The 22,331-nt window shown below is 49.3% G+C and overlaps 9 protein-coding genes across 9 annotated transcripts; 6 read left to right on the top strand and 3 right to left on the bottom strand.

Annotated features, from left to right (window-relative positions):
* The first annotated feature begins 174 nt into the window (after positions 1-174).
* On the top strand, positions 175-1,353 carry BO83DRAFT_346097 (putative transcription regulator PAB1642). Its single transcript, XM_025528765.1, has one exon. It carries the CDS (start codon positions 267-269, stop codon positions 1,008-1,010), a length of 744 nt encoding a protein of 247 aa, XP_025384032.1. The 5' UTR covers positions 175-266; the 3' UTR covers positions 1,011-1,353.
* Positions 1,354-1,761: 408 nt separating this feature from the next.
* On the top strand, positions 1,762-2,550 carry BO83DRAFT_411256 (uncharacterized protein; the record flags this gene model as incomplete). Its single annotated transcript, XM_025534293.1, has 3 exons — positions 1,762-1,871; positions 1,962-2,487; positions 2,510-2,550. The coding sequence occupies exons 1-3, from the start codon at positions 1,833-1,835 to the stop codon at positions 2,548-2,550; spliced, it is 606 nt and encodes a 201-aa protein (XP_025384031.1). The 5' UTR covers positions 1,762-1,832.
* Positions 2,551-2,774: 224 nt separating this feature from the next.
* ccg9 (putative trehalose synthase (Ccg-9)) lies at positions 2,775-5,238 on the bottom strand (the record flags this gene model as incomplete). The annotated part of the gene is made up of 6 exons (XM_025529844.1): positions 5,024-5,238; positions 4,555-4,964; positions 4,229-4,504; positions 3,706-4,170; positions 3,544-3,653; positions 2,775-3,478 (listed from the first exon to the last, which is right to left on the bottom strand). The coding sequence occupies exons 1-6, from the start codon at positions 5,126-5,128 to the stop codon at positions 2,775-2,777; spliced, it is 2,070 nt and encodes a 689-aa protein (XP_025384030.1). The 5' UTR covers positions 5,129-5,238.
* A 1,086-nt stretch (positions 5,239-6,324) lies between these two features.
* On the top strand, positions 6,325-7,299 carry BO83DRAFT_138425 (ADP-ribosylation factor family protein). Its single transcript, XM_025526152.1, has 5 exons — positions 6,325-6,522; positions 6,593-6,751; positions 6,822-6,968; positions 7,032-7,144; positions 7,203-7,299. Exons 1-5 carry the CDS (start codon positions 6,429-6,431, stop codon positions 7,242-7,244), a joined length of 555 nt encoding a protein of 184 aa, XP_025384029.1. The 5' UTR covers positions 6,325-6,428; the 3' UTR covers positions 7,245-7,299.
* Positions 7,300-8,162: 863 nt separating this feature from the next.
* Positions 8,163-8,739, top strand: BO83DRAFT_381855 (DUF2945 domain-containing protein). The gene is made up of 3 exons (XM_025532091.1): positions 8,163-8,331; positions 8,431-8,543; positions 8,618-8,739. The coding sequence occupies exons 1-3, from the start codon at positions 8,283-8,285 to the stop codon at positions 8,684-8,686; spliced, it is 231 nt and encodes a 76-aa protein (XP_025384028.1). The 5' UTR covers positions 8,163-8,282; the 3' UTR covers positions 8,687-8,739.
* Positions 8,740-8,892: 153 nt separating this feature from the next.
* Positions 8,893-10,914, bottom strand: BO83DRAFT_411253 (cobalamin-independent methionine synthase II family protein). The gene is made up of 4 exons (XM_025534292.1): positions 10,510-10,914; positions 10,199-10,442; positions 9,715-10,131; positions 8,893-9,655 (listed from the first exon to the last, which is right to left on the bottom strand). The coding sequence occupies exons 2-4, from the start codon at positions 10,416-10,418 to the stop codon at positions 9,084-9,086; spliced, it is 1,209 nt and encodes a 402-aa protein (XP_025384027.1). The 5' UTR covers positions 10,419-10,442; positions 10,510-10,914; the 3' UTR covers positions 8,893-9,083.
* Positions 10,915-11,487: 573 nt separating this feature from the next.
* BO83DRAFT_369014 (F-box domain protein) lies at positions 11,488-14,686 on the top strand. The gene is made up of 4 exons (XM_025529843.1): positions 11,488-12,745; positions 13,143-13,212; positions 13,362-13,681; positions 13,848-14,686. The coding sequence occupies exons 1-4, from the start codon at positions 11,615-11,617 to the stop codon at positions 14,595-14,597; spliced, it is 2,271 nt and encodes a 756-aa protein (XP_025384026.1). The 5' UTR covers positions 11,488-11,614; the 3' UTR covers positions 14,598-14,686.
* Positions 14,687-14,771: 85 nt separating this feature from the next.
* BO83DRAFT_440684 (putative PHD transcription factor) lies at positions 14,772-17,775 on the bottom strand (the record flags this gene model as incomplete). The annotated part of the gene is made up of 2 exons (XM_025536278.1): positions 14,772-16,125; positions 16,185-17,775. 2 exons carry the CDS (start codon positions 17,773-17,775, stop codon positions 15,062-15,064), a joined length of 2,655 nt encoding a protein of 884 aa, XP_025384025.1. The 3' UTR covers positions 14,772-15,061.
* Positions 17,776-18,984: 1,209 nt separating this feature from the next.
* BO83DRAFT_430929 (uncharacterized protein) lies at positions 18,985-20,998 on the top strand (the record flags this gene model as incomplete). Its single annotated transcript, XM_025535549.1, has 7 exons — positions 18,985-19,027; positions 19,096-19,129; positions 19,177-19,220; positions 19,273-19,762; positions 20,123-20,335; positions 20,390-20,832; positions 20,880-20,998. 7 exons carry the CDS (start codon positions 18,985-18,987, stop codon positions 20,996-20,998), a joined length of 1,386 nt encoding a protein of 461 aa, XP_025384024.1.
* Positions 20,999-22,331: the final 1,333 nt, after the last annotated feature.

Below are 22,331 nucleotides of genomic sequence, written 5' to 3'. Positions count from 1 at the left end.
TAGCAAGCCTACTTGAGAACCCCGAAGAACAAGAGTAAAACAAGCTCCTGTGCTAAACGTTGCATGTTGTTCCTGACCCTTCCTGCAGAAACCAACCCTAATCTAATCCCTGCCGCCGATCTCCCCCCTCCACAAGCCCCGTATTTACCCCACCCACATCATCATCACCATCATCTTTCCTCAAGCTCTTCTTCACAACCAACAACAATTCTCCTACAACTTCCACTTCCACCACCGACCACCTCACAACCACAACCACTACCAAAATGACCTCCCTAACAACCCACCTCCTCAACCTCAACCCCTCCGCCCTCCACACCTCAACCACCCACCCCTTCCTCCACTCCGCCGGCACCTCCACCCTCTCCAAAGCCACCCTCTCAGCCTGGCTCTCCCAAGACCGTCTCTACGCGCAATCCTACGTCCGCTTCATCGGTCTCCTCCTCTCGAAAATTCGTCTCCCTTACACAACCACTGCCAGCGGCCCCGCCCCTCTGGAATCCCGCATCCTCTCCCTCCTCACCTCCGCCCTCCTCAACATCCAACGCGAACTCACCTTCTTCGAGACCGTCGCCGCCGAATACAATCTCGATCTGCAAGTACCCCCACGGGGCGCGACCACCTTCGGTCCTAGCGAAGCGACGCACGCATACACGGATTTGTTCCTTTCCTCGGGCTCGAGCGGCGTGACGTTGTTGGAGGGGTTAGTGGTGTTGTGGGCTACGGAGGTGTGTTATTATAAGGCGTGGGGATATGCCAGGGGGGTTATGGAGAAGGAGAATAAGGGTGGAGAGGGAAGAAATGATGCGGATGGCGGTGCTTTGAGAGTGCAGTTTATTCCTAATTGGACGAGTGAGGAGTTTGGACGCTTTGTGGATGAGATTGCGGGGTTGGTGGATGAGGTTGCTGCGGGTGTTGCGGGTAATGAGAGGGAGGAGCTGTTGGGGAGGTGTGAGCGGTGGTGGAGGCAGGTTGTTTGGTTGGAGGGGATGTTTTGGCCGGAGGTTTGAGAATTGATATGGGTTCTATGGAGGGTATAATAAATGTGTATGGTCGAAAAAAAATGGTGTGTCGGGGGTATATGAGCTTGGGATCCGATTGGGATGGATGTATATACTGGGTTGGACTGGTTACTGTTAAAATTTGCTATACGGGGTCACGATGCTGTGACTGAAGGCTGTTAGATCTCGATTGGAGTCTCAGTGGGGTTTAATATCCTCAAAATACTGTGCTCTCATCGAGTTTGATGATCCCAGTACCATCGGTCCCCCACTTTGAGAGGCAACATTAATGAAGGGAGGTGTGGGCCGCATCGAGGATATTCGATGGGTGTCGATAAATTTTCCATATATGGCCCATCTTTTTGGAGCCGCTAGCATATCGTACTAATGATAACCCCATTATCATCAATTTCTTTATTTTGGCAATACCCCTGGTCATTATGGACGACCAAAATGTGTCTCCAAATTAGCCTCCATATCGGGAAAACAGTGGATCCAGGCCCTGTAAATAGATCTACTTCAGTAATACTGCTTCGTTTGCTCTACCATGATAAGATTAAGATCTACAAAGTCAAAACAATGCATCCCAATAGGGCATGTGGCATACTGCATAGAACTCCTCGACCAAAATATTAATTATTGTACTGTACGAAGCAATCAAACGCAGTGGGTCCGACTCACCGCCCACCACCAACTGAACTGCCGACAGTAATTCCACTCACCGCATCCAAGATCACCTCCCAAGCAATGCGATAACATCATCATCCCCCTTCACCATCAACTCAATTCCTCTCAGTCTACAACATCTAAAACTAACCTAGTACCTAAAAAATGCCCCCCAAAGCGCCCAAGGGCGAATACATTGAAACAGTACGCCCATTCCTATCCCCACCCCCTTCCCCTTCCCCCAACCAAAAACAAACAAACCCCCCATACCAACCCAGTCTCCCACCACCACAGGACACAGGCAACAAAATCTCCCGCCGGTCCTTAATCCATGGAACCCAACACATCATCCTCGGTGGCAAGACAGTAATCCAAGCGGACGCCGTTATCCGGGGGGACCTCTACCGCTCCTCATCGTCATCCACATCCACATCCACATCCTCCGACCCCGCCGGCGGCGGCGGCGGCGGCGGCGGCAGTGCACCAAACAGCCCCTCCGTGGCCATCACAATAGGCCGATACAGTTACATCTCGCGACAAGCGATCCTGCGACCACCGTCGCGACTACACCGGGGTGTGTATTCGTTCTACCCGCTCAAGATCGGGGACCATGTGTTTGTGGGCGAGCGGGCGGTAGTGGAGGCGGCGACGGTGGGGAATCATGTGCATATTGGGAAGGATGCGGTGGTGGGGAGTATGGCTATCTTGAAGGATTTCGTGTGTGTGTTGGATGGGGCGGTGGTGCCGGGGGCATGGTGGTGCCGAGTTGGTGTGTTGTCGGGGGTGCGCCGGCGAGGATTGTGGGTGAGGTTGGGGAGGGGTATGGGGTTGAGGGGGCCGAGGGGGGTTGGCGAGGGAGAGGTATAGGTTGGTTGGGAGGTGATTGCTTAATTTTGTGGATGTGTCATTGATGATGGTTATGATTGGTTTGTGTTCGTGTTTACTGTTTGTGTGTGTGTGTGTATGTGTGGCTGTTTTAGTACTATACCCCCTTGGTCTAGTTTATTTCTTTCATTTGGGAACTCTGTGCGCGCGCGATATATCGAAAAAGAAAAACAATCTAGATACATAGTTCATATTGTCTGGCTCGTTGGTCGTTGGCCAGACTTACAGTGAGATCCGTCTAAGCCGACTCTCTTTGCTGGTGTATTCTAGGCCTGCTTCGGTGCGCGCCATGTCGTTGATCCACTGCTTGTGCGGTTTGACTTCCTCTTTCTTGGAGAGCTTGGATGACAGGTACAGCCAGTTCAGGGCGTTTCCGACTGTGCTGACCTCGTCGCAGACGTTCTCAAGCGCATATTTCTTGGTCCGCTCGTATAGATCGTCGTCAGTGCACAATTCGAATAGGTGTTGTGCAACTGCATCTGTGTCGCCGACTTCCACAAGGAAACCGTTCTTCTTATCTGCCACTTGCAGTGGGATTCCGCCAGCCTTGGTTGCGATCACTGGGGTACCCTTGTGGATTGCTTCGGATACCTTGACTTCGAACCCTTCACGTGTGGACAGCTGCAGAGCGACCTTGGCCTTGGAAAGGAGTGCGTTCAGCACTTGATCCGAAGGTCCAAGTCGGACAACGCAGATCTTGTCAGATAGGTCTGGGAGATCTTTCTCAATGTGAGCTAGCACGGAATCGTAGATCACAGTGCCATCTGGGTCGTCAACGGAGCCGTGCCCACAAATAAGCAGTTTGGGCGGCGTTCTGTCGGGTAGAGATGAGGTGAATCGTCTGTGGAACTTCGCATATGAATCTACAACGTCAAAGATACCCTTGGAAGGGTCGAATCGGGCAATTTGGACAATGTACTCGTCTGCTAAGTGGTTAGCGCTCTCGCAATAACAGAAGCACATGCATGTGTGACTTTAGAATTGACCTCACCATGTGGATAGTTTAGCGTCATCATTCCTGAGTTTCTGCAAACAGAATTGAAGACACGGCCGTAATAGGCGACATCCTCTTCACGCATGTTTTTATTTAGACCATCCAACCTAACTCGGAATGTCAGCTGGATATATCATGCAGATATCTCTTGGAACTAACCAATCAGTTGAAGCAGGCATGTAGCCCACCATCTCGTCGGGAACATCTTTCGGCACGAAGATGCTCACTGGGTGACTGATGAATAAATCTGCCTGCTGCACCTGTTTCCAGATCCACGACCAGGTGTCTGCCTGTGGGGAGCCAGGCTGATCGATCAGATCACTGCGGATTTGGATATGGCTTCGGAAAATGACCGGTCGGTTAGGTGCTAGCTTCTTCGCAATGGGGATCAATGCGGGCATTTGCGGATCGTCGATGATGATAACGTCGGCGCCTCCCTCCTCAGGAGGCCGCAGAGGACCGCCGGGTGAGAGCCAGTATCGTTTCGCATTCTCGTTGATCCAATCAATAACCTTGTCCCAGTCCTCATTGCTCAAGCGCTCATCTGGGGCAGCAACGCCTTGCAGAATATTATGGTTGTTCTTGGTTATGCGAAAAACTCCGGGCCGCGGTTTGGGGACATACCTAATTTGAGGATCTATTAGATACTCGATACCCAACACTATATGGATGAAAGACTTACCACTTGATGTCAGTTCCCAACGAGTAGGAGAATCTGGCGAGGGCGTGTCTCATGAGGGCTACTCCTCCGCCCTGAGGAGTGGCACTAAAGAAGGCAATCTTTGTGCCTCTGTTCTTGAGATCGTCGGCATAGTAATTCACTGCATCCCAGGTCCTCTGTGTGACTGTCTTCTGGAAGTCCTCCAGGTTTGTAAGACGCACATGGAAGGCAGTGTCAACTTCAACTAATCCCAAGAAACCGACTTGCAACAACGGAATGTTTTCAGGGCCAAATAACCTTGAATGCTGTAAGCACATGCACACTGCTTTAAGCTGGGCAAGACATACCTGACACACTTGCGTCCCATGGACTCGGCCTGTTCATCGATGCTCTTAAGCTCCCAGCCAGTAGACTTCCGGACAGGATGATCAACGTAGTGATCAACTCCGATATTACTCTCCTCGGGCAGCACCAAGGGAATCACATCCAGCTCCGACCAGAGACGTGAGCATAGGGTGGAGCATTTCCGAGCCACTGAAGTTGGCATTGCCAGCCCGATAAACTTCTCCAGGCGTTCGTCACTATACTCCCGCAACTGGTTCAGCACATAGTCGGTAATTTCAGCACAGACGGTCCGGCCACCCTGTGGAACGATGTCCTTCTGATGGAAATCGAGAAGATAGGTAGTATCGCGAATCGCAAGGGCTACAGTGACTCCATCGTCATCGAACAGTACTGAGAGACCAGCATAGATAGTCTAATGGAATGCCATCGGTTAGAGATGTCATGGGGTATTCAGGCAAAAGAGAACTTTACTTTTGATGGAGGGGCTTCCCAGGAGTTCCTGTCAAACTGATGCGAGAGCTGCAGCTGATGAAAGGATGAACGGCGCTGGAACGGCTGGATACCGTCAGTGGTCATGTTGGCAATGATGATTGAGAACTATAGATAGAGTACAGTGTCTAGGGGATTCAATAAGGTGATTAGACTGCTACTCAGGATTTGAGAAAAAAAAAAAAAGGAACTGTTTCCTATAAATCTCAATGAAGGGACTACAGGTTCGGTCGCCGGTCCGGGGTTTGTAAGACCATGGGTGGTGGTGGGATGACTTCACCAGTCCATGGCGTGTGCTACCACTTCGCCATGACGTATTGCAAACAGCATACGATTTACTCCGGCGGCAGTGAGAATCCGCCTTTTTGACCAGGGTCATTGAAGAATAATTGGCCATGAGGAACTGCAGGTGGATCAGGAGATGTTTGGTAGCTTGTAGGTCCCTTTCTCCCAAATCATATCAAGGTACCACGAGGCATAACCATCATCACCCGATATGGATGGTGTTGATCGTCGGGAGCGGGGACTTCCGATAGGTACTACACAAGATAGCGAGTGCGCTAAGTCTGCAGAACGTACTTATGCTTGGTAGTGACTTGTGACTTCAAGGCTAGGTTCATGGCACAGGCCACGCTAAGAATAAAAAAAGTCCGTCGCCAAGGAGTCGGACTACTTGCTTCTATTGATAATGATACATGATTTGGTTGTTAGGCGCATCTACATCATATCGCAAAAGTCCTCTTGATCGGGAATAACTGGGTCCGAGTGGAGTACTCTATTAGTTAGTTCTGCTACGGGCAGGTGCTTGTGTGTGCCTGAGGATACGCTGCAAATGCTGAAACCACCGAGTGCTTGGCGCGGGGCGCTTAGTCATGGGCAGCCCCTTTTACGGAGCGCTCGAGCAGACGAGCGAAAGAGCGCGAGAGAGAGAGAGAGAGGCGCTCCTCGTGTGGATCGTGAACCCTGAAATTCTTATTGCTGCTGTTCGATCAATCGTTGTGCAATTTGACTTTCAACCCTGTTGGACCGACACTCTCTTCTCTCTGCTTCAACGTGCGTCGTTATCGCCCCTTCTTTACATAAGGTAAGTTCCATATGTCTTGTTTACCTTGCGTCTGCGAACGCATGGTCCATTATGGAGACGTCGCCCTGTTGACGCGGACCGCTAGCACGGGGTAAATTGACCTTACGTTTAGTTTTCGTTGTCCTCTTTCTCCCACGGCCCCCTACTCGACCAATCGGTCCACCATCTAGAATCCCGATTCCTCACTGCAATTGCATTGCATCGGAGACGCTCTCTGGCGCTCGTTGAATCTCCGCAGGCTCAGTCGCTCCTTTATCCTATCAAACAGTCGGCGGTCTTCAGGAGACGCCTCCTTTAGTCACAATGGGTGGTCAAGTGTCCAAGATTATGGGGAAGATTTTCGGTACGAAGGAGATGCGGATTTTGATGCTGGGTTTGGATGCTGCTGGAAAGACCAGTAAGTTTGCTCCTCGACTCTGCGTGGACTCATTGACCACGGCTATGTGGAAACTAACACAGTGCGTTAGCAATCCTCTACAAATTGAAGCTCACCAATCAGGACGTCACCACTATCCCTACCGTCGGTTTTAACGTTGAAAGCGTCACCTACAAGAATGTCAAGTTCAATGTTTGGGATGTTGGTGGACAGGACAAGATCAGACCCCTCTGGAGACACTACTACTCTGGTAAGTTTTCACTTGTCCGTGTTTTCAGCGGATCGTTGGGCAGTTGGCTGACATTGAGTGAACTCTTCAGGTACACAAGGATTGATTTTCGTCGTGGACTCCAGCGACACTGCTCGTTTGGAGGAAGCTCGCTCCGAACTTCACAAGATTATCAACGATCGCGAAATGAAGGATGCTCTTCTGCTGGTCTTTGCCAACAAGCAGGATGTTCAAGGCCGTAAGTTCCCGCATTGTTATGGTGGGAAACGACGTCGCGACTGACCAGGATATCTTCTTGCAGACATGAGCCCCGAGGAAGTTACTCAAGCGCTACAGCTCACCAAGTTGAAGGATAAGCTGTGGTACGTTGCTCCAAGTGTCGCAACGGAGGGAACTGGTATCTTTGAGGGCCTGGTAAGTTACACGCCCCCTCATCGGCAATGCTCAGCCATCTAACGCTCAACTTTCTCAGGCATGGCTCTCCAACAACGTCAAGACGCAACCTCAGAAATAAAACAGCCGCCGGCCAGCACCTGAGCCGCAAAACTTGGAGGCCATCTGCACGGCCTCTCGTGTACAACAGTTTCCTTTGTACCAACTGAACCATCAGAACACCTCTCGTTTCACGTTCGATTTGATGACAGAAGACGCAGCATTTGGATCCTGTGTTTGCAATATTTCCTTTCACGCGCACGCCGTTCCGCTTTTCCCTTCTCCTTTATTTTCATGATATCCCCACTGTTTCGATGCGGGTCATTTCGAATACCGTCTCTTAATACTATTTTCCTATTTTCCTTTCTCTGTTGTCTGCTTTTCTTCGCCGCCCCCCTTCTCGTGTGTAGAAACATTCAAAATAGAAGGAACTTGGATCAGCACATACCTGCATACATATACTCCCTTTAATGTTTTCTTTATTTTTTCTCTCGTCGCATTTATCTATTTATTTATATCCCAGTTGTATTTTCCCCGGCTCGGTTGTTGATAATATTCTTTAGATACTACCAAACCCCAAAAAATCCACATTATATGAATAAACGATGAAACAATAAGAAAAGGAACCCAAACCAAAACAAACAAACAAAGATCATATGTTCCACCAACGTCATTGACTCATGACAACCCCGTAACCATAACTCCTAAGGCCTCGGAAAATCCTCCTCCAGACACATGGAACGGAAAGCTCGTCCCACCAGTCACACTCCTCCTGGCCATCGGATGTATTATATATAAGCAAAACCCAATCTTGCATAAATCAATCCCATAGAAGTAGGGATGTTGATGTATTGATAAATAAGCTCCGAGCATATGCACAACTCTCGAGTACCCGCCCCATCCATGGGTGAATAATTGTGGCTGGCTCCCAAGTTCGTCAGATAGCATCAATCTGACACCAGTGGCTCCGGGAAGGGAAAGTTAACTTGATGGGTTGTTACTTAAATGCACGACACAGCACCACGTAGTAGTTTTATTAGTTATCTGCACCATACACACACACACACACAACAAGACTACGACAAAAACTTTCCATACTCTAAGAGTTATTAACCTGAGAATGCCCGACTACGCAACAGGTGATACGGTTCGCTATAAGCCTATTGGCGGTGAGTTACTACCACACTCTTCTTCTCGTGACCAGCCGCTCTTTTGAGGAGGAAAGGACAGATAAAGAGAGACTAACAAAGGGGTTACTCAATTCGCAGGACCTGATTCCAAGACCGCCGAAGCAATCGGCATCATCCGGGACGTCCGCACGCACTCTGGTACCATGACGGGGCGGAAGATTGAAGCGTCGGATGAGATGCCGCGGTATGAGGTGCGTGTATATTGATGCGGATGGATGTGTGGTATGGTAAGCAGTAAAGCTGATCATCGGGTCTGGGGTGGTAGATCGAGAACGCTCATACACATAAGCGAGCGGCGATCAAGGAAAGTAGTATTCTGGGACCGGCGGAGTGAAAGGCACCATGATGTTATATATTGATGCGCGGGGGGCAGTCCTTGGTTAGGGGTGGTAATCTATACTTAATAATGTTTCAAGGTAAACGGCAAGATGAGAGATAGTTAATGGTTGACAACAAAGTGATCTGCCCTCATTAGCTTCTTGGGTGGGATGTCGTGCTTGCAGTGACTCCAAGGTACTCAGTTCGTCGAAATACATAAATGGCACATGCGTCCAGGTGTATGGTATTTGAGAAAGTGAAAGAAACAATCGTGAATTTTTCTAAAACTATACATCCGATCCATATGTTAAATAACTGGTATCCTAAACGCTAAAGTCGTCACATTCATTCATACTCCCTTTCGTTGTTGAATCGACAGGAGTTTATGTCGCGGCCATTCACGACGGGTATATTTACAGCTGGCCGGGCCAGATATCGTTGGCGATCTCGCGCACAAGCTTCAGCTTGGCGATCATGCCATCGCGGTCAATGGCGTTACCCTCACGGTGACTGGCAAAGCCACACTGGGGGCTGACACCGACCTGGTTCAGGGCCTCCTCGAGAGAGATGCTGTTGCCCTCGGCGATGAACTTGGCAGCGTCATAGACACGCTTCTTCATCTCCTCCTTGTCCTCGAGGGCAGCGAACTTGCTGGTAACGACACCCAGGATGACGTTCTTGTGGGTAGGGAGCTCCTTCAGGGGCTCGAAGCCACCAGCACGAGGAGTGTCATACTCGAGGTAGTAGGTGTCAACGTTGAGCTCCTTGAAGAGCTTGGTGGCAATGCGGTCGTAGCCACCCTCGGAGAAGTGACGGCTGCCAACGAAGTTACCACGGCAAAGGTGCACACCGATGTGCATATCGGCAGGGCGCTTAGAGATGCTGTCGTTGTACAGCTTGATGTACTGCTCGAAAGTCTCATCGGCGGAACGAACGTTCAGAGGGTCCTCCTTCCAGCCAGCAAGCATCTTCTCAGAGCAGAAGTCTGCAGTTTGAGTCAGCGTGCTATCCTCATGGATAGATATACAGACAGGATGAACTCACAAGCAAGGTTGGGGTCGTCGAACTGGACGTTCCTGCAGCCAACATCATACAGCTCCTGCAGCTCAGCCTGAACCGCCTTGGCGATGTCACCGAAGTACTCCTCGTCGGAGCTGTACACGTCCTTGGGGTAGGCCTTGCCCTCCTTGTACCGCAAATGGTACCAGTTAGGAGCAGCAAGGGTGATCTTGAGGTTCTTGACCTCCTCAGGAGGGACAACGCTGGCTAGGTACTTGAACTCCTTGGTGTAAGTGCTGCCGACGTGCTTGATCTTGCCGGTGCAGATAACGGTCTCACCAGGCTTGTGACCAGCCTCGAGGAAGGCGGCAACATCGGGGGCGTAGGGGCGGAAGACATCGGCATCGACATCAGTGACCTCCTCGAATCCCTCAAGGCCAGGGAAGAAGGAACCCCAGAACACTGTCGCGGTCAACATGTCAGCAATGAGTCCCTATGATTATGCGCGATGTATGTGGGCCTAGCTTACTGTGACGGCGGTACTCTCCGTCGGAGATGGCGGCATAACCCAACTTCTTCTGGGTCTCTGCGACCTCCTTCACATCCTTGTTCTCGATAGCATCGAGCTGAGCCTCAGAAATCTCGCCATTCTCGAAAGCGGTCTTGGTCTTGAGGAGCTCCTCCGTCCGGAGGAGAGAGCCGAGGTGCTCAGCGCGGAAAGGAGGGTTACGGTGGAGTTGAGGGGCCATGATGATTGAAAGTGCTTGAGTGTTCTGTCCAGAAATCAGTTGAAGAATCCAGTGGCAACCAACTTTTCATGGGTTCACGGAAGAAACATACCTGGTCTGGTGACAGAATGGAGAGAAGAAGACAACAGCCGACTCGAGTCAAGAAGAAGGAAGAAATGGGGGGCAAGAGACCCCCTCATTTCTCAGCAAGCGAGTTCTCCGAGTCTTGCCCATGTTCTTCTCCGGTCTGTTCTTGCCCCACCGCTCTGGACAGTGACCCCAAATTCTGGGACCGATTTCGCAGGCCCAGACGAGAGACAGAAAGATAATTCAAGCAAATTCTTGCGATCTTGCGCGCCCCTTGAGTACTACTTGATACGACTACCTTCACCCGAAGACCAAAGCACACCGAGTGATCCCACAAACTTCAATACCTTCTGGCATCTGGGACAGCTTTCGACGAAGGATTGAGCCAGAACTACTATTGTAAATCCAGGAAGGCGGAAAGAAGATCGGCAAGGAAGCCTCCGGTGGGGCCAATGTATAACTAAGTACTGACTCAGCAATCCATTTCATCTGGGGTTCTTTCTGTTCTGGGCTGGCTGCAGATGCCTGAAGCAAGAATAATGAAATTTTACTTTGGTGTTAAAACAATTCCTTATCTTCCCATAAAGATTATTTCATTGCACTGTGAATAGTACACTGTTGCCGGGTGGCTGCGATGTTGTCGAGTGTCAGAACAAGCCAGTGCAGGAGTTGCGGGGAGAGACTAATGCAGCTCCACATTCATACAGCAAAGGCGTTCCTATAAAGTTGGCGTGATTTCCAAAGCTATACAGAGTATGTCGAGTCGAGTCTGGCTTGAACTCAGTGATATACGTAAAATTGGCGCGTGTAAAGTGCGACCACAGAGCACAGTCGTCTTGCTATCTGTGCAAACGCCAATTTAGTCTGTCAGAGCATTCTGTCACGGTTTTCCTGCTTATGGAGCCATCTTCGCCATTTGACTATCACGTGAAATGAATGTGGGGTCCCCCGGCAATTGACAGCCAGCATTCTTCCCGAAACTCACCACGCCATAACTCCTTCCCGGAAAGTACATCGCTGTGGGATGCCATTTATGTCCAATTCATTGGCTTTCTATACTTGATTTGAAGCTCATAGGCTCCGCAATGTGACGCATTCGGACGAAAACTTTATCTCAGATTACTGGAACAATGTCTTTACTACATTCGCCCTTGGAAAGCCTTCCGAATGAGCTTCTGGATCAGATCATCTCCGAACTCTCGGCTTCCCCTCCTTCTCAGTCCAGGGTGCACAAGCCTCCTTGTATGCGTATTACTACATCTAGAACTAGGGATTTGAAGAATCTTGCACGCACCTCCTCCCGACTCCTGGAGCTGGTGCGTCCCCACCTTTTCGCTCACGCATGCTTCGATATCAAAGATGTAGCGGACTTTGTCTCCTTCATAACGAGTTTAGATCTTGGTCGATATGTAATATCGATTGTGGCCAAGGGGATGGACTCTCCCGATCATCGAGAGGATCCCTATTGGTGGCGTCCAGTACTCGATAGTCTCGATCCGCTACGGATCATCGTGATTGCACCTCCTCCATTTCTGGCCGCCATGCTTGACACACGGATCATGGACGGACATAGCTGGGCATTCGAGATTCCTTTCCAGGTTCTCCAACTAGAACAGAACTCGCGGGTCTTCAAACCTCCTCTATTATCGGAGCCAAAGCATCCAGCTAGTCTGTTTGAGACTCGGGTATGGTCTTCCTTTGCCTTCAATGAGTCTTCCTCGCTTAGGGCGTACAATCACTACGAGTATTTCATGTTCCAGGTTCCTTCCCTGTTCAATAAGTGGGGAACTGTGGCATCCACACAAATGTTCTCCGAGAGGCTGAACCTTTCCCGCTCATTGAAATCCTTCACGTCGTTCAACTATACGGCAGTGTTTCCGTTCTATAACCATGTCAAATTAGTCTTGGATGCCGTCGAATTGATGGCCAACCTGCGATCATTGAGCATCCAACTTGCCCCGTCTCCGAATGATAAGATTACGGAGATGGAACAGAGAGGCTCCATGGACCCCAGTGACCCATGGATGGAGATTGCTACCGGATATTCACTTATTGCGCATACTGTCAGGAAGATGGGGGCTTTAGCTAGTCTCGTGGAATTCCGTACGCCGGATTACGAGTTTGATGCTTTGCGTTCAGAACTATCCACTATCCTAGGGGATGTGTTGGACAGCAGCGGATGGGTACATGATGGTAGAGGGACTTGGACAAAAGTACCTTCGAATGGCGAAAATGATCGGCTGGGTTCTCCTACGACGCCGGTAGGTAACACTCTCTGATATTCTACAGTAATGAGCGCACACTTGAAAATATTTGGATATGAAATGCGCTTCAAGAAATTATAAGTATGTTTGTGACGCGCCTGTACATAATATCTCTATATACTTATGTTCGAGACTTCCGTTTGTCTGAGTCACTTTACAGCTTGCATGTTAGCATGTAGAACAATATAGTCACAGAGCTACTTACATATATACCGAGATACAGAACATACGTCATTGTCACGTGACATTCCATCAACTAATGTATGAAAGGGGATGCTTGATGATCGTCCTATTATTAAAATCACTAGGTCTTATTTTTCCGCTTTAGTATCCAACACCTGATCAGATATATGAGACGGGTTCCGGGGGTTTTGCTTGGTGCATTGCATTTCAGAGCGGCGAGCTGGGCTTTATAAAATCCGGTACAACATTCGTTCGCGAAACCCAGATCTACTCCACACCTTGTATACATCTCACCATGAGGCTACATTGAAACCAGATCATACTCGGTCCGTATCTATAATAACAACAGACAGAGTGAAACATACTCGCTCTTCATCTAGACTACTACATATTCTCAGCTTAATTTGACAGAAGGCATCCCTATAAACAGACGCGTTGCAGAGCTACGCGTTTTTTCCACCGTTCCGTCCGGTGAAGACCATCATGTCCATCAACGCTTATATTGGAGATGCTGAGCCAGCACGACCGGTTTTAGCTCATACCTTGTTGCCATCTGGCTCATCAGCAAAGACCAAGCGTCAACAAGATCAACAACACTCCGCGGAACAAAGCTGGAACCTTTCAGATGACGTGCAAAAGGGACTTCAAAATAGTCCAGACAGCGTTTTCAGAAGTGGCATAGTCATTGGCTTCTCCAGGCTCAGAGACGGACACAAGGAGACGAGTGATGAGGACGAGTACATCGGAAGAGTATGTCTACCTTCTCCATAGACAACCTGCTATTATGCCTTCATGCATACATCTGTCAAGTCATGCCATATCCACCACCCCCAATAAATCATTTACACTACACCTCCTTACCACAAATCCCAACTCCCCATATAAGAACATACATAAACAACTAACAACCCCCCAGCTCCCGCGTCACCTCCTCACAACCCACCTACTACACCAACACCAACACGACACCCACCAACCAAAAACGTACATAATCCACCCGGCCAACTTCAGCGCCTTCACCCCCCAACGCCTCCTCACCTGCCTCCTCAACAAACAACAACAACAACAACAACTCCCACTATCACGAACCCAAGCAATAACCCTCCTGGACTCCGTCCAACTCTTCCCCGTCTACGACTTCAACGCAGCCGCACAAGCAATACACGAAATCGCATCCACCATATCTTCAGCATCAACAGAAACAACACCACATCAACAACATATCATAATAATCACAGGCCTGGACACCCTAGCCAAGGGCGTAATACGTGCTTCGAACCCCCTTCGGGGATCAGCAATGCTCACGTCTGTATTACGTACACTAACGCAGTTGACTCGAACGCATGGGTCGAATCTCTCGGTGATGTTGGTGAATACTAGTGGACTGGGGAAGATGATGTCGACTCAGAGTCGGGGTGTGGGGGAGGAGGTAGATGCTAACGCTACGGGGGGAATGCTTGAAATGGATGATGGCGAGGGGATCCAGTCTGCGTTCCGTGCGCATAGTGGGGAGATGTTTCCGAGTTTGTTGATGAGGACGCTGGACCAGGGGATTGATTCGCATCTGTTGGTGTCGAGTATTGGGAGGGTTCCGGTTGTGGAGGTTATTAAGGATAGGGTGGGTGGGAATGTTGGGAGGTGGTGTGTTTGGGAGGGTGAGGTTTGATTGAACATGAATGGCTGGGTTTATAATTCGATGTGTGAGGTTTGATAGTTGCTATGCGCTGCAGGGCGTGCATGCCCTGATGTATGATTATTGCGACTTATGTAGATAGTAGTATTTCCTGCTTACTCCATTTGAATAATTCATTCCACTTGAAATCTCAAACAAACATAAACCCTTGACCCCGTCTATCATGCAAGTACTATGCACCAGTTCCAACTTTCCCCCTTAGCAGACCAAAATTGCCTTTCCGCGCTGACTAACTCCAGTTGTGAATCATGCTTTTTTCTCCAGATAAATAAATGATAATGATGATGATTATGAATGGGGGTATCAACCGAATCAAGTCAATTGTCAAATGCGACAAAGAATGAGAAATAGGAAGCGTCTGTATGTAATGTATGAGAGAGGAATGCTGGGAAGAAAGACAAGCACGTTGGTTTAACACCTGCCATGGTAATATTACATCACTGGCCACCAATTTGCGCATTGTCTGATTCGGCCCACATCCTAAGAACGGCCCTCTCAACGACATTCTTCGCTTCCTTCTCGCATTTGCTAAGATCCAAAGCGAGGGTGTTTTCCTCGAATACAGCATCTTGCTGTTGGACCTTGAGCCATTGTTTATGCCTCTCACAACGCTTCTTAGTACAAACACCACGTGAGAGTTTCTCGAAGTCGTCTTCGTTGTCGTCATCCATGGCGGTGTCGCCGTCGGCGTCCGTAGCAGCTTCGGGATAGCTTGATGCCAGGGCTTCGGGCGAGCCATCCTCGAGTGCTTTCGCGCCAATTTCGGATAACCGCCATTCGTCGAATTCTTCGTCCGACCATGCGAGTCTGCTGTCGAAACCGCAGATGTCTTTCCAACCACCCTTTGGGTCGGTTTGTTTTAGATGCTCCAGAATACTCTTGGATCGTTGGCGCACCAGTGTCATGAATGTGTTTCGGGCGCGGAGCATCTCTTTGCGATGGAGAAGGTCGTCCCGTTGCTTGCGGATCTTTTGTAGTTTGGATGCTTCGTCGGGAGTGTATGTGAGCCAGTCTACGTCGAAGTCCAGACCAATCTTCTTTCCCTCCTTGGTCTCGGCTTCCGGATCGGTGGTGGTAGTGGCGGTATTTTTGCTTTCCTCTTCGGCGGGAAGCGATATGATGCGTTCGCCTAGTTTGCGGAATTCTTTGGCGGAGCTGACGCCCATTACGACGGCTTTGAGATCGCCTGTTGTAAGGACTCCACCTCGGCTTCCTAGATCGTCCGGATCTCGCCTGTCTGGCGTAGCGGTCCCATCACGACTATTGCTTTCGCTCGAATTAATGCCATTGGTGGCTGCTCGGCCTGCTGCGGTTGTCTTTGCTTTCAGTCCCGTACCCAAGAGAAGCTTGGTTCGCTGAAGCATGAACTCCCGGCCATGCTCGTCTGAACAGTATTTGCTGGGGATTTTCTGGTTGACTCGGGCGGGCTTGCGGCATTCCTTTAGCCGGCACATAGGTTTCCATGTAGTCCATCCTTTGCCTTGCTCCTTGCAATTCGGGCCTGCAGAGTGTTAGTGCACGGGCATACGTTATGTGTGTAATGCCGAAGGAATGTCTTACAGATGTACTTGTCAATGAGGTCTGCATCTCTCGGGTCGATGTTGACGCATTTCCCGTGAAACCAATCCTCACACCCACCATCACAGCCAATCATCCACGTATGGTTGTCAGGTTTGCGGCAGATGCAAAATATTTCATCATTATCATCAGAGTCATCTTCCTCTTCTTCTTCTATATCATCTTGCTCAACGTTCTTGCTGCCTTTCCTTTTACTATCTGGGGCGGGTGAGTTGGTGTGCGAGGTGGAATTCCGCTTTTTGGTTGCGGGCTTGCCAGCACGAGTCGAAGACGGAGTGTTGGAACGACCACCATCAACAATATCGCTGTCCAATTCGTTTGCTTTCCTCTTTTTGGTCGTTGACTTTCGCCCAGTCCCTTTCTTGGTGGCAGCAGTAGCAGACTTCCGGGCCGGGCCAGGTTTCGTAGATGTGGCTGGCGAGGAGCGGTCAGAAGACGACGCTCTTGAGGATCCCCTATTCTTGAGACTCGCAATGTTCTTTGGAGTGAGGTGGTCCGCAGTCGGGCCGTCAAGTGAAGAAACCGGTGGCTTGGATTCCGACTCTTCGTTAAGCGGAACTTTATCCAGATTCGTGTTGAGGGGTTCGGTCTTGACAAGAGGGACAGGTGTGTCTTGCTTGCTCGTGGATCTAACTACTCCTGCGGCATCAAGTCCTTCATAGAGGTCAGACCACGCTCGCAGATCAGTAGCTTTGTCTCCATGTATGGCAGATGCCACCAGTATCCTAAAGCGTCGATGTATCTCATCCGCCCTTTCAAAGCCAAAGTACCCGCTCTGTCGCCAACCAGTTATTCCGATCACCTTATCATCGTTGATAACAACGTTCGACGGTACCAGGTTGTTGTGGACCAAACAGATATGTTCGTCCTCCTTCCTTTCACGAAACAGTATATTCTTCTCTGGCTCCAGGGCATCCGGTGACGCTTGTGAGTTGAGTCCACTGCAAACGTACGAAGGGCGGTCCGGGGGTGCATCTATCCCGCCAAGGCGCTGCGATATACGACGGCACTGCTGCTTGAACATATCGATCTGCTCAGCTGTGAGGTACCTCCAGGCTACCTCGAGAGTAACGCCAGGGATTCTAGATTCCACAGTGACATTCTTCCCATCTATTGTCCCGCAAAAGTATATGACCGGCACGGCGATGGACATCTCCTTGAGTGTATCCTCAGCCTTCCTTGCGGCACTCAATTCATTGGCGTTGGCACACGAGTACTTTTCGGCAGCAGCGCCAGTTGAAGGTTCACGATCAACGCGAATGACAACGCTGCCAGCAGCGAAGACCTCCCGGTTCCCCGAGGCATTCAGAGAATTCTCTGCCGTACAGAGCTCTTTCACAATGCCTTCCCAATATGAATTGACCTCTGGATCCGGTTCGCACCACTGATTGTATCGAGGTTTAAAATCAGATTCGCGAGGCGCGTAGCGGCCATAATGCACACTCCGGGCGAGGAATAGGTCGTCGCTGGGGAGGAGCTCGGGATTTGTTTCGTATGGGTTTGTCGACCCTTGATTGGTAACGCGACCATCCACCTGATTTTGATCACCAGACGCTTGCGTAGCTCCGGCCATCACTCCAACTCTTCCAGCGACCTTCTAAGGTCCAATCACACCCCTTCTGTGGGTAGCCAGCGTGTGCGTGCTCGGGCACAAAATCCTAGGGATATGTTGGCCTTCAAAATCCCGCAAACCGGCGATTCTGCAGACTGGCAATCTAGACGAAGAGTATGGTTCCGGTCGCATACAACTTCATACTATTAGTTTTGGAATGTGAGTCGATAGCTTCCACAGGCGGAAATTGGAAAGGCGACCGACGGGGAAGTCTTCTTTGTGGATTATCGATCGGTCGTTAAGGTCGCAATTGCGGCGGAGGCCGGAGAAAGATGCGAAACGGAGTGGGATGCGATCCCAAGTTAGTGTCTCTGTAAGCAGCGACGTCGTGTCAGAATCTGAGACCTGGGATCAGAAAGATTCTAGTAAATGATGAGTCTTTCCCCCAGTAGCTGGCTAGCGCAATAACTTGAAAGCTGTCAGTAATTATCCAAGCTGGGGGAAGCGCGCTCGGCGACGCGGAGATGGAAATCGGAGAGGATTTGGCAGCTTCTGCGTCGGATTTACGGTCAAGGCGGTGAGTCTTAACTCCGTCGAGTCTCCAAAACACTGCCTATCGCACGACAGATTACTACTATCCTTTAGGACATAGGAGAGGACTCTCGGAAGCATGATGCTGTGATGACCTTCTATTTTCCCTCTGCGGCACTATTGAAAGCCGTAAGGCCAGAGTTCGAGGCCTGTGCTTCAAAGCATTGCAGTGATGGGCGGCAGACACTTGCTCGCCATTCTTCTCATTCTGGAAAGTCAAGAGTCATGACAGAGCCACAAGAGGAAGCAGCAAAGCACGGCGACAGTGTTCTTATTCCATACACAAAAGGTAGGAAAGAGCGGTGCTGGTAGTGAAAGAGAATGTCAATTAGGAAGCCTGTTCGTATGATGGTATCTGTATCGCATGACTATAATGACCGCCTATGTTCCGCTGATATGTATTTACGATGATTCACTTCTACTACTACTGTTACTAACAATGGTGGTTGATTGACACCCAGAGACGCTATTCCAGCATCCATTGATCAAATCAATGTACAGCTAGTAGGTTCAAGGCCGCCCTCCTCAAATATGGACCCTCAATCCCCGATCATTCCTTTTCTACAATATACTTTGCAGAGCATCAAAATCTCCGCCATCACCGCCTACCACTTTCAATAATCACTATTACTTTTCATCATGGGGCCTCGTAAATGGCAAGACGAAAAACTATTTCTACAGTGTGCTTGCCCCGAGGGGTCTTGCGCTTCGCGTCTTGCGCACATGAACAATCTAACACAATGTGAACAGTGCTCGCATCCGATGAGCCTCCACCAAGATTACTGTTCGTTTCTTATACTCGTGATGTCCTTCAGCTAATCTGCGTCATAGCTACTTCCTCCAAATTCCCACGTCACAGATAACTGCACCTATAGGTATATAGTCTGCTTCAAAACTACTTGGCAAGATCATTGCTAATCTCCATAGATATCGGACCACATATCGTTCACCGGGATGGGTTGATCGAGGAGCTCATCGCTCGACTGAAAGCATTTCATATTGTTCGGGTGAGGGGGACTCCTGCTTCGGGTAAGACAACCATCGTGATTCTATTAGCCAACAAGCTACTTGACTGTGATTATAATACTTCTCTTTACGTCATGTCTGGTTGGGATGTAGATATGGTAACGAGAGCAAAGGGCTGGGCCGGTTATCTCGAGCAACGAACTGGTGTCCATGGCCGCTCCTGGTTGACACAACGAGGGTATCTCCTTATCGATGACGTCGCGCTATGGGCGGATCTGTTCAAAGCTGTTGACCCAACATCTCAACCTTACATTGTACTGTTCATGTCTTACGGCTCTCCAGATAGGGGCTTTTCGGGTTTCGAGCGAAAACATATGGCAACGCCAATTTTGTTGAGGGACAGTAAATATCACTTAGGCCCGATATCAATATCCAATCACCCTGGAAACCTGTGGGTTTTTTAATGGTGGGTAATGAAGCCATTCAAGTTATTGAAAAATGTGCGCCACAAGTCATACCAGATTGTGGGCCTCTTCTGACGCCAGATTTAGAGCAAGGCTTGTTCAAAAGCAGCAATGGACATGTAGGGCTCATTAAATCTCTGATTCTAGCTCTGAGGTCCCTACCGGTTAGTTTTATCCTAAAGTTGATGTTTCGCAGGTTTGTCTACTAAAATTAAGGCTGTCTACAACAGGTACTCTCCAAAGAAGTGCGAAAGCGCAGACCGCTAGGATGGCAAACAATCAGCACAGCCTTTTTCAGTGACCCAATGGGGTTTTTTTCGATGTCTTCGATGTCTCCTATTCTCCAGAGGTCTGCCCCCAGCACGGATCCTTCAAATACCTCATGTCGCCGCTGTTCTTAAAAAAGCCATTGCTTCTGATGGGATCCTCACATCCAGCTTCGTGGGTACACCTCAGGAGGCACAAGAAGGTCTCGAACATATCTTAGCCAACGGATGGCTTCATGCAGAGATTTGCGATAGAGGAGAGCGACACATATTCGCAAGTCAAATTCACCGTTGGTAGGTGGGGAGCCTATAGAGTACTTTGGGCTGCTTTCTAACCCGAGAGTCTAGGTATTGCCAGTGTCTTTTCTCCGAGAAACGCCTTAATAACCAACTTGGATACGACACTCCTTCACAGCTAGCGCTCGACGTTATCAGAGGATTCCAGCCATGTCAGCTAGCACATGCGCCTCGTTCATTAGCAGGTAGTTCCCGACCACTAGAAGACCAGTATCAGAAGGAGTTTTATCGCTATCTCTTCTCTTTACTGGATGGGCATGTTGTCGTGTCTCCCGAGTTCGTAATTCAGTCGGATATTAAAGGTGGAGCAATTGACTTCCTCATTACCCAGAAGAAGTGGGGATTGGAATTCATTGGAGAACGTGACCGGCTTCAAGAGCACATGGACAGGTTCAAGCCAAATGGACAATATTTCACTCTAATCGAAAAAGGCCGGATGGACCACTATATTGTTCTCGACTTCACCGCTACAATGCCTCGAAAACCCCATCCAGGTAGTTCCACCCTCGCCTTCTTATGACATAACTGACACATTTCCTAGAGTTCCAGAACCGTTTATACCACAATGTATTCTCGAAAACATATCGGGATGTCTCAGTGATTAATGGATGGAACCTTCGAGTAGTTGACGCCTTTGTCTTGATGGAGAATAGAAATTAGACGCTATGACTAGTAGCTAAAAAAGCTTTTGGAGCGTCATTCAGATTTTTTTTTAGCAGATCATAGCTTCATTTCTATGAGCCACACAGGGCAATGTCAAGCAGCATTGACGCGCTTTCCCAATCGATACGCTTTGCTTTACCAGTGTTTCACCGTCACCGTAGGGTACGTAGTATAGTACACAAGTATCCAACTCAACAAACCCAACTGCTCATCCAAAAGGTCAACTCCTCATGTGAGATCTCTACTTACTCATCTTTCCCATGCTAATATCGCTCCCTTTATACAGCTAGCAGGAGTTAGGGCAAGAGGGGTACAGAGACTCCTGCATAGCTACTAAAGGGAGACGCTACCGCCACACCAGCCAGGCTTCCTCCACACCAACCTGGCTCATGCCATACCCTACCACCTACCTCACAAGCTAAGACGCCTTACTTATGATGAAAGGCTCGCTTTGATAGCTGGCAAGTGTAATACCTCCATCCCGGTCGGGATATTCGACTGCCTGAGGTACTAACTACTGCCTCCAGGCAGTAGCATCTTCCCAGTACTTTCATGTTAAGAACACAGAAGGTATAAACTGCCACGCAATGAGCCATAAAGTGCTCATGGTGCGAAGGATACTGCTAGTGATAGAATGACGTCGATAGACAAGAAGTCTTTCGTGAGTTTCCGGACATCGTGGAGTTCACCGAAATTAGCGGCGCTAGCAGCCGCCCACCAACGAGCCCGGTTGAATGCTTAGGAGTTAGGTTCATGACCAAATTCAAGCCAGCTTCTGCACTTCGTGGATCGCGAATATATCCGCCCACCATCATTACTGCTGCCGTTCCTCCTCTCTAAAACAAGGTTTTAGGTTCTAAAGCCACACGCTATTATTATCTCTGGCCCCGAGACTACTTCCCAATCTCCTGCACCGCAGCCCCCCATTATTATCCCCCCTCCCTCCCCCCTGGTGCATTGGTGCCTCTTGGTTGGCACTGGAACAAGCAATCTGGCATCCAGGTCACCATGCTACTTTGAGATTTTGAATCCCTGATTCAAGGTTTTAGCTCCAAAGATGCTTATGATTAGGTGATTCGACTCAGTGGAGCAGCGCAGGCTTACTTCAGTCCCAGGATCCTGACAGTACTCTGCTCCCAGCATTTCACGCTCCTCATTACCTCATGGCCTAATAATATTTAACTTTTTCTTTGCTCTACATGTATCATCGCTATCAGATCCGTATGTGTTTGTGCCTCAACTTGTTCTCTCCGTTGTCCCTATAGGCTTGATGCTTTGAGCGTAGTTTTTCAAGTACTAACTTTTACTTCTAGTTCCATTTTAAATTCTG

This window comes from Aspergillus eucalypticola, assembly GCF_003184535.1.
Source record: "Aspergillus eucalypticola CBS 122712 chromosome Unknown BO83scaffold_30, whole genome shotgun sequence".
Taxonomy (NCBI): domain Eukaryota; kingdom Fungi; phylum Ascomycota; class Eurotiomycetes; order Eurotiales; family Aspergillaceae; genus Aspergillus; species Aspergillus eucalypticola.
Note: the sequence above shows the minus strand (reverse complement) of the source record. Positions and strands in the feature narration are given on the sequence as shown.

Bases quoted from the DNA above. Each gene is read 5' to 3' on its own strand.
- BO83DRAFT_346097 (XM_025528765.1), top strand. From the start codon at position 267: ATGACCTCCCTAACAACCCACCTCCTCAACCTCAACCCCTCCGCCCTC.
- BO83DRAFT_138425 (XM_025526152.1), top strand. From the start codon at position 6,429: ATGGGTGGTCAAGTGTCCAAGATTATGGGGAAGATTTTCGGTACGAAG. The intron at 6,523-6,592 runs GTAAGTTTGCTC...ACAGTGCGTTAG, and splicing joins GGATGCTGCTGGAAAGACCA to CAATCCTCTACAAATTGAAG. The intron at 7,145-7,202 runs GTAAGTTACACG...CAACTTTCTCAG, and splicing joins CTGGTATCTTTGAGGGCCTG to GCATGGCTCTCCAACAACGT.
- BO83DRAFT_381855 (XM_025532091.1), top strand. From the start codon at position 8,283: ATGCCCGACTACGCAACAGGTGATACGGTTCGCTATAAGCCTATTGGC. The intron at 8,332-8,430 runs GTGAGTTACTAC...CTCAATTCGCAG, and splicing joins TCGCTATAAGCCTATTGGCG to GACCTGATTCCAAGACCGCC. The intron at 8,544-8,617 runs GTGCGTGTATAT...CTGGGGTGGTAG, and splicing joins ATGAGATGCCGCGGTATGAG to ATCGAGAACGCTCATACACA.
- BO83DRAFT_411253 (XM_025534292.1), bottom strand. From the start codon at position 10,418: ATGGCCCCTCAACTCCACCGTAACCCTCCTTTCCGCGCTGAGCACCTC. The intron at 10,132-10,198 runs GTAAGCTAGGCC...TGACCGCGACAG, and splicing joins CGGAGAGTACCGCCGTCACA to TGTTCTGGGGTTCCTTCTTC. The intron at 9,656-9,714 runs GTGAGTTCATCC...CTCAAACTGCAG, and splicing joins CGACGACCCCAACCTTGCTT to ACTTCTGCTCTGAGAAGATG.
- BO83DRAFT_369014 (XM_025529843.1), top strand. From the start codon at position 11,615: ATGTCTTTACTACATTCGCCCTTGGAAAGCCTTCCGAATGAGCTTCTG. The intron at 12,746-13,142 runs GTAGGTAACACT...ATTGCATTTCAG, and splicing joins TGGGTTCTCCTACGACGCCG to AGCGGCGAGCTGGGCTTTAT. The intron at 13,682-13,847 runs GTATGTCTACCT...ACAACCCCCCAG, and splicing joins AGGACGAGTACATCGGAAGA to CTCCCGCGTCACCTCCTCAC.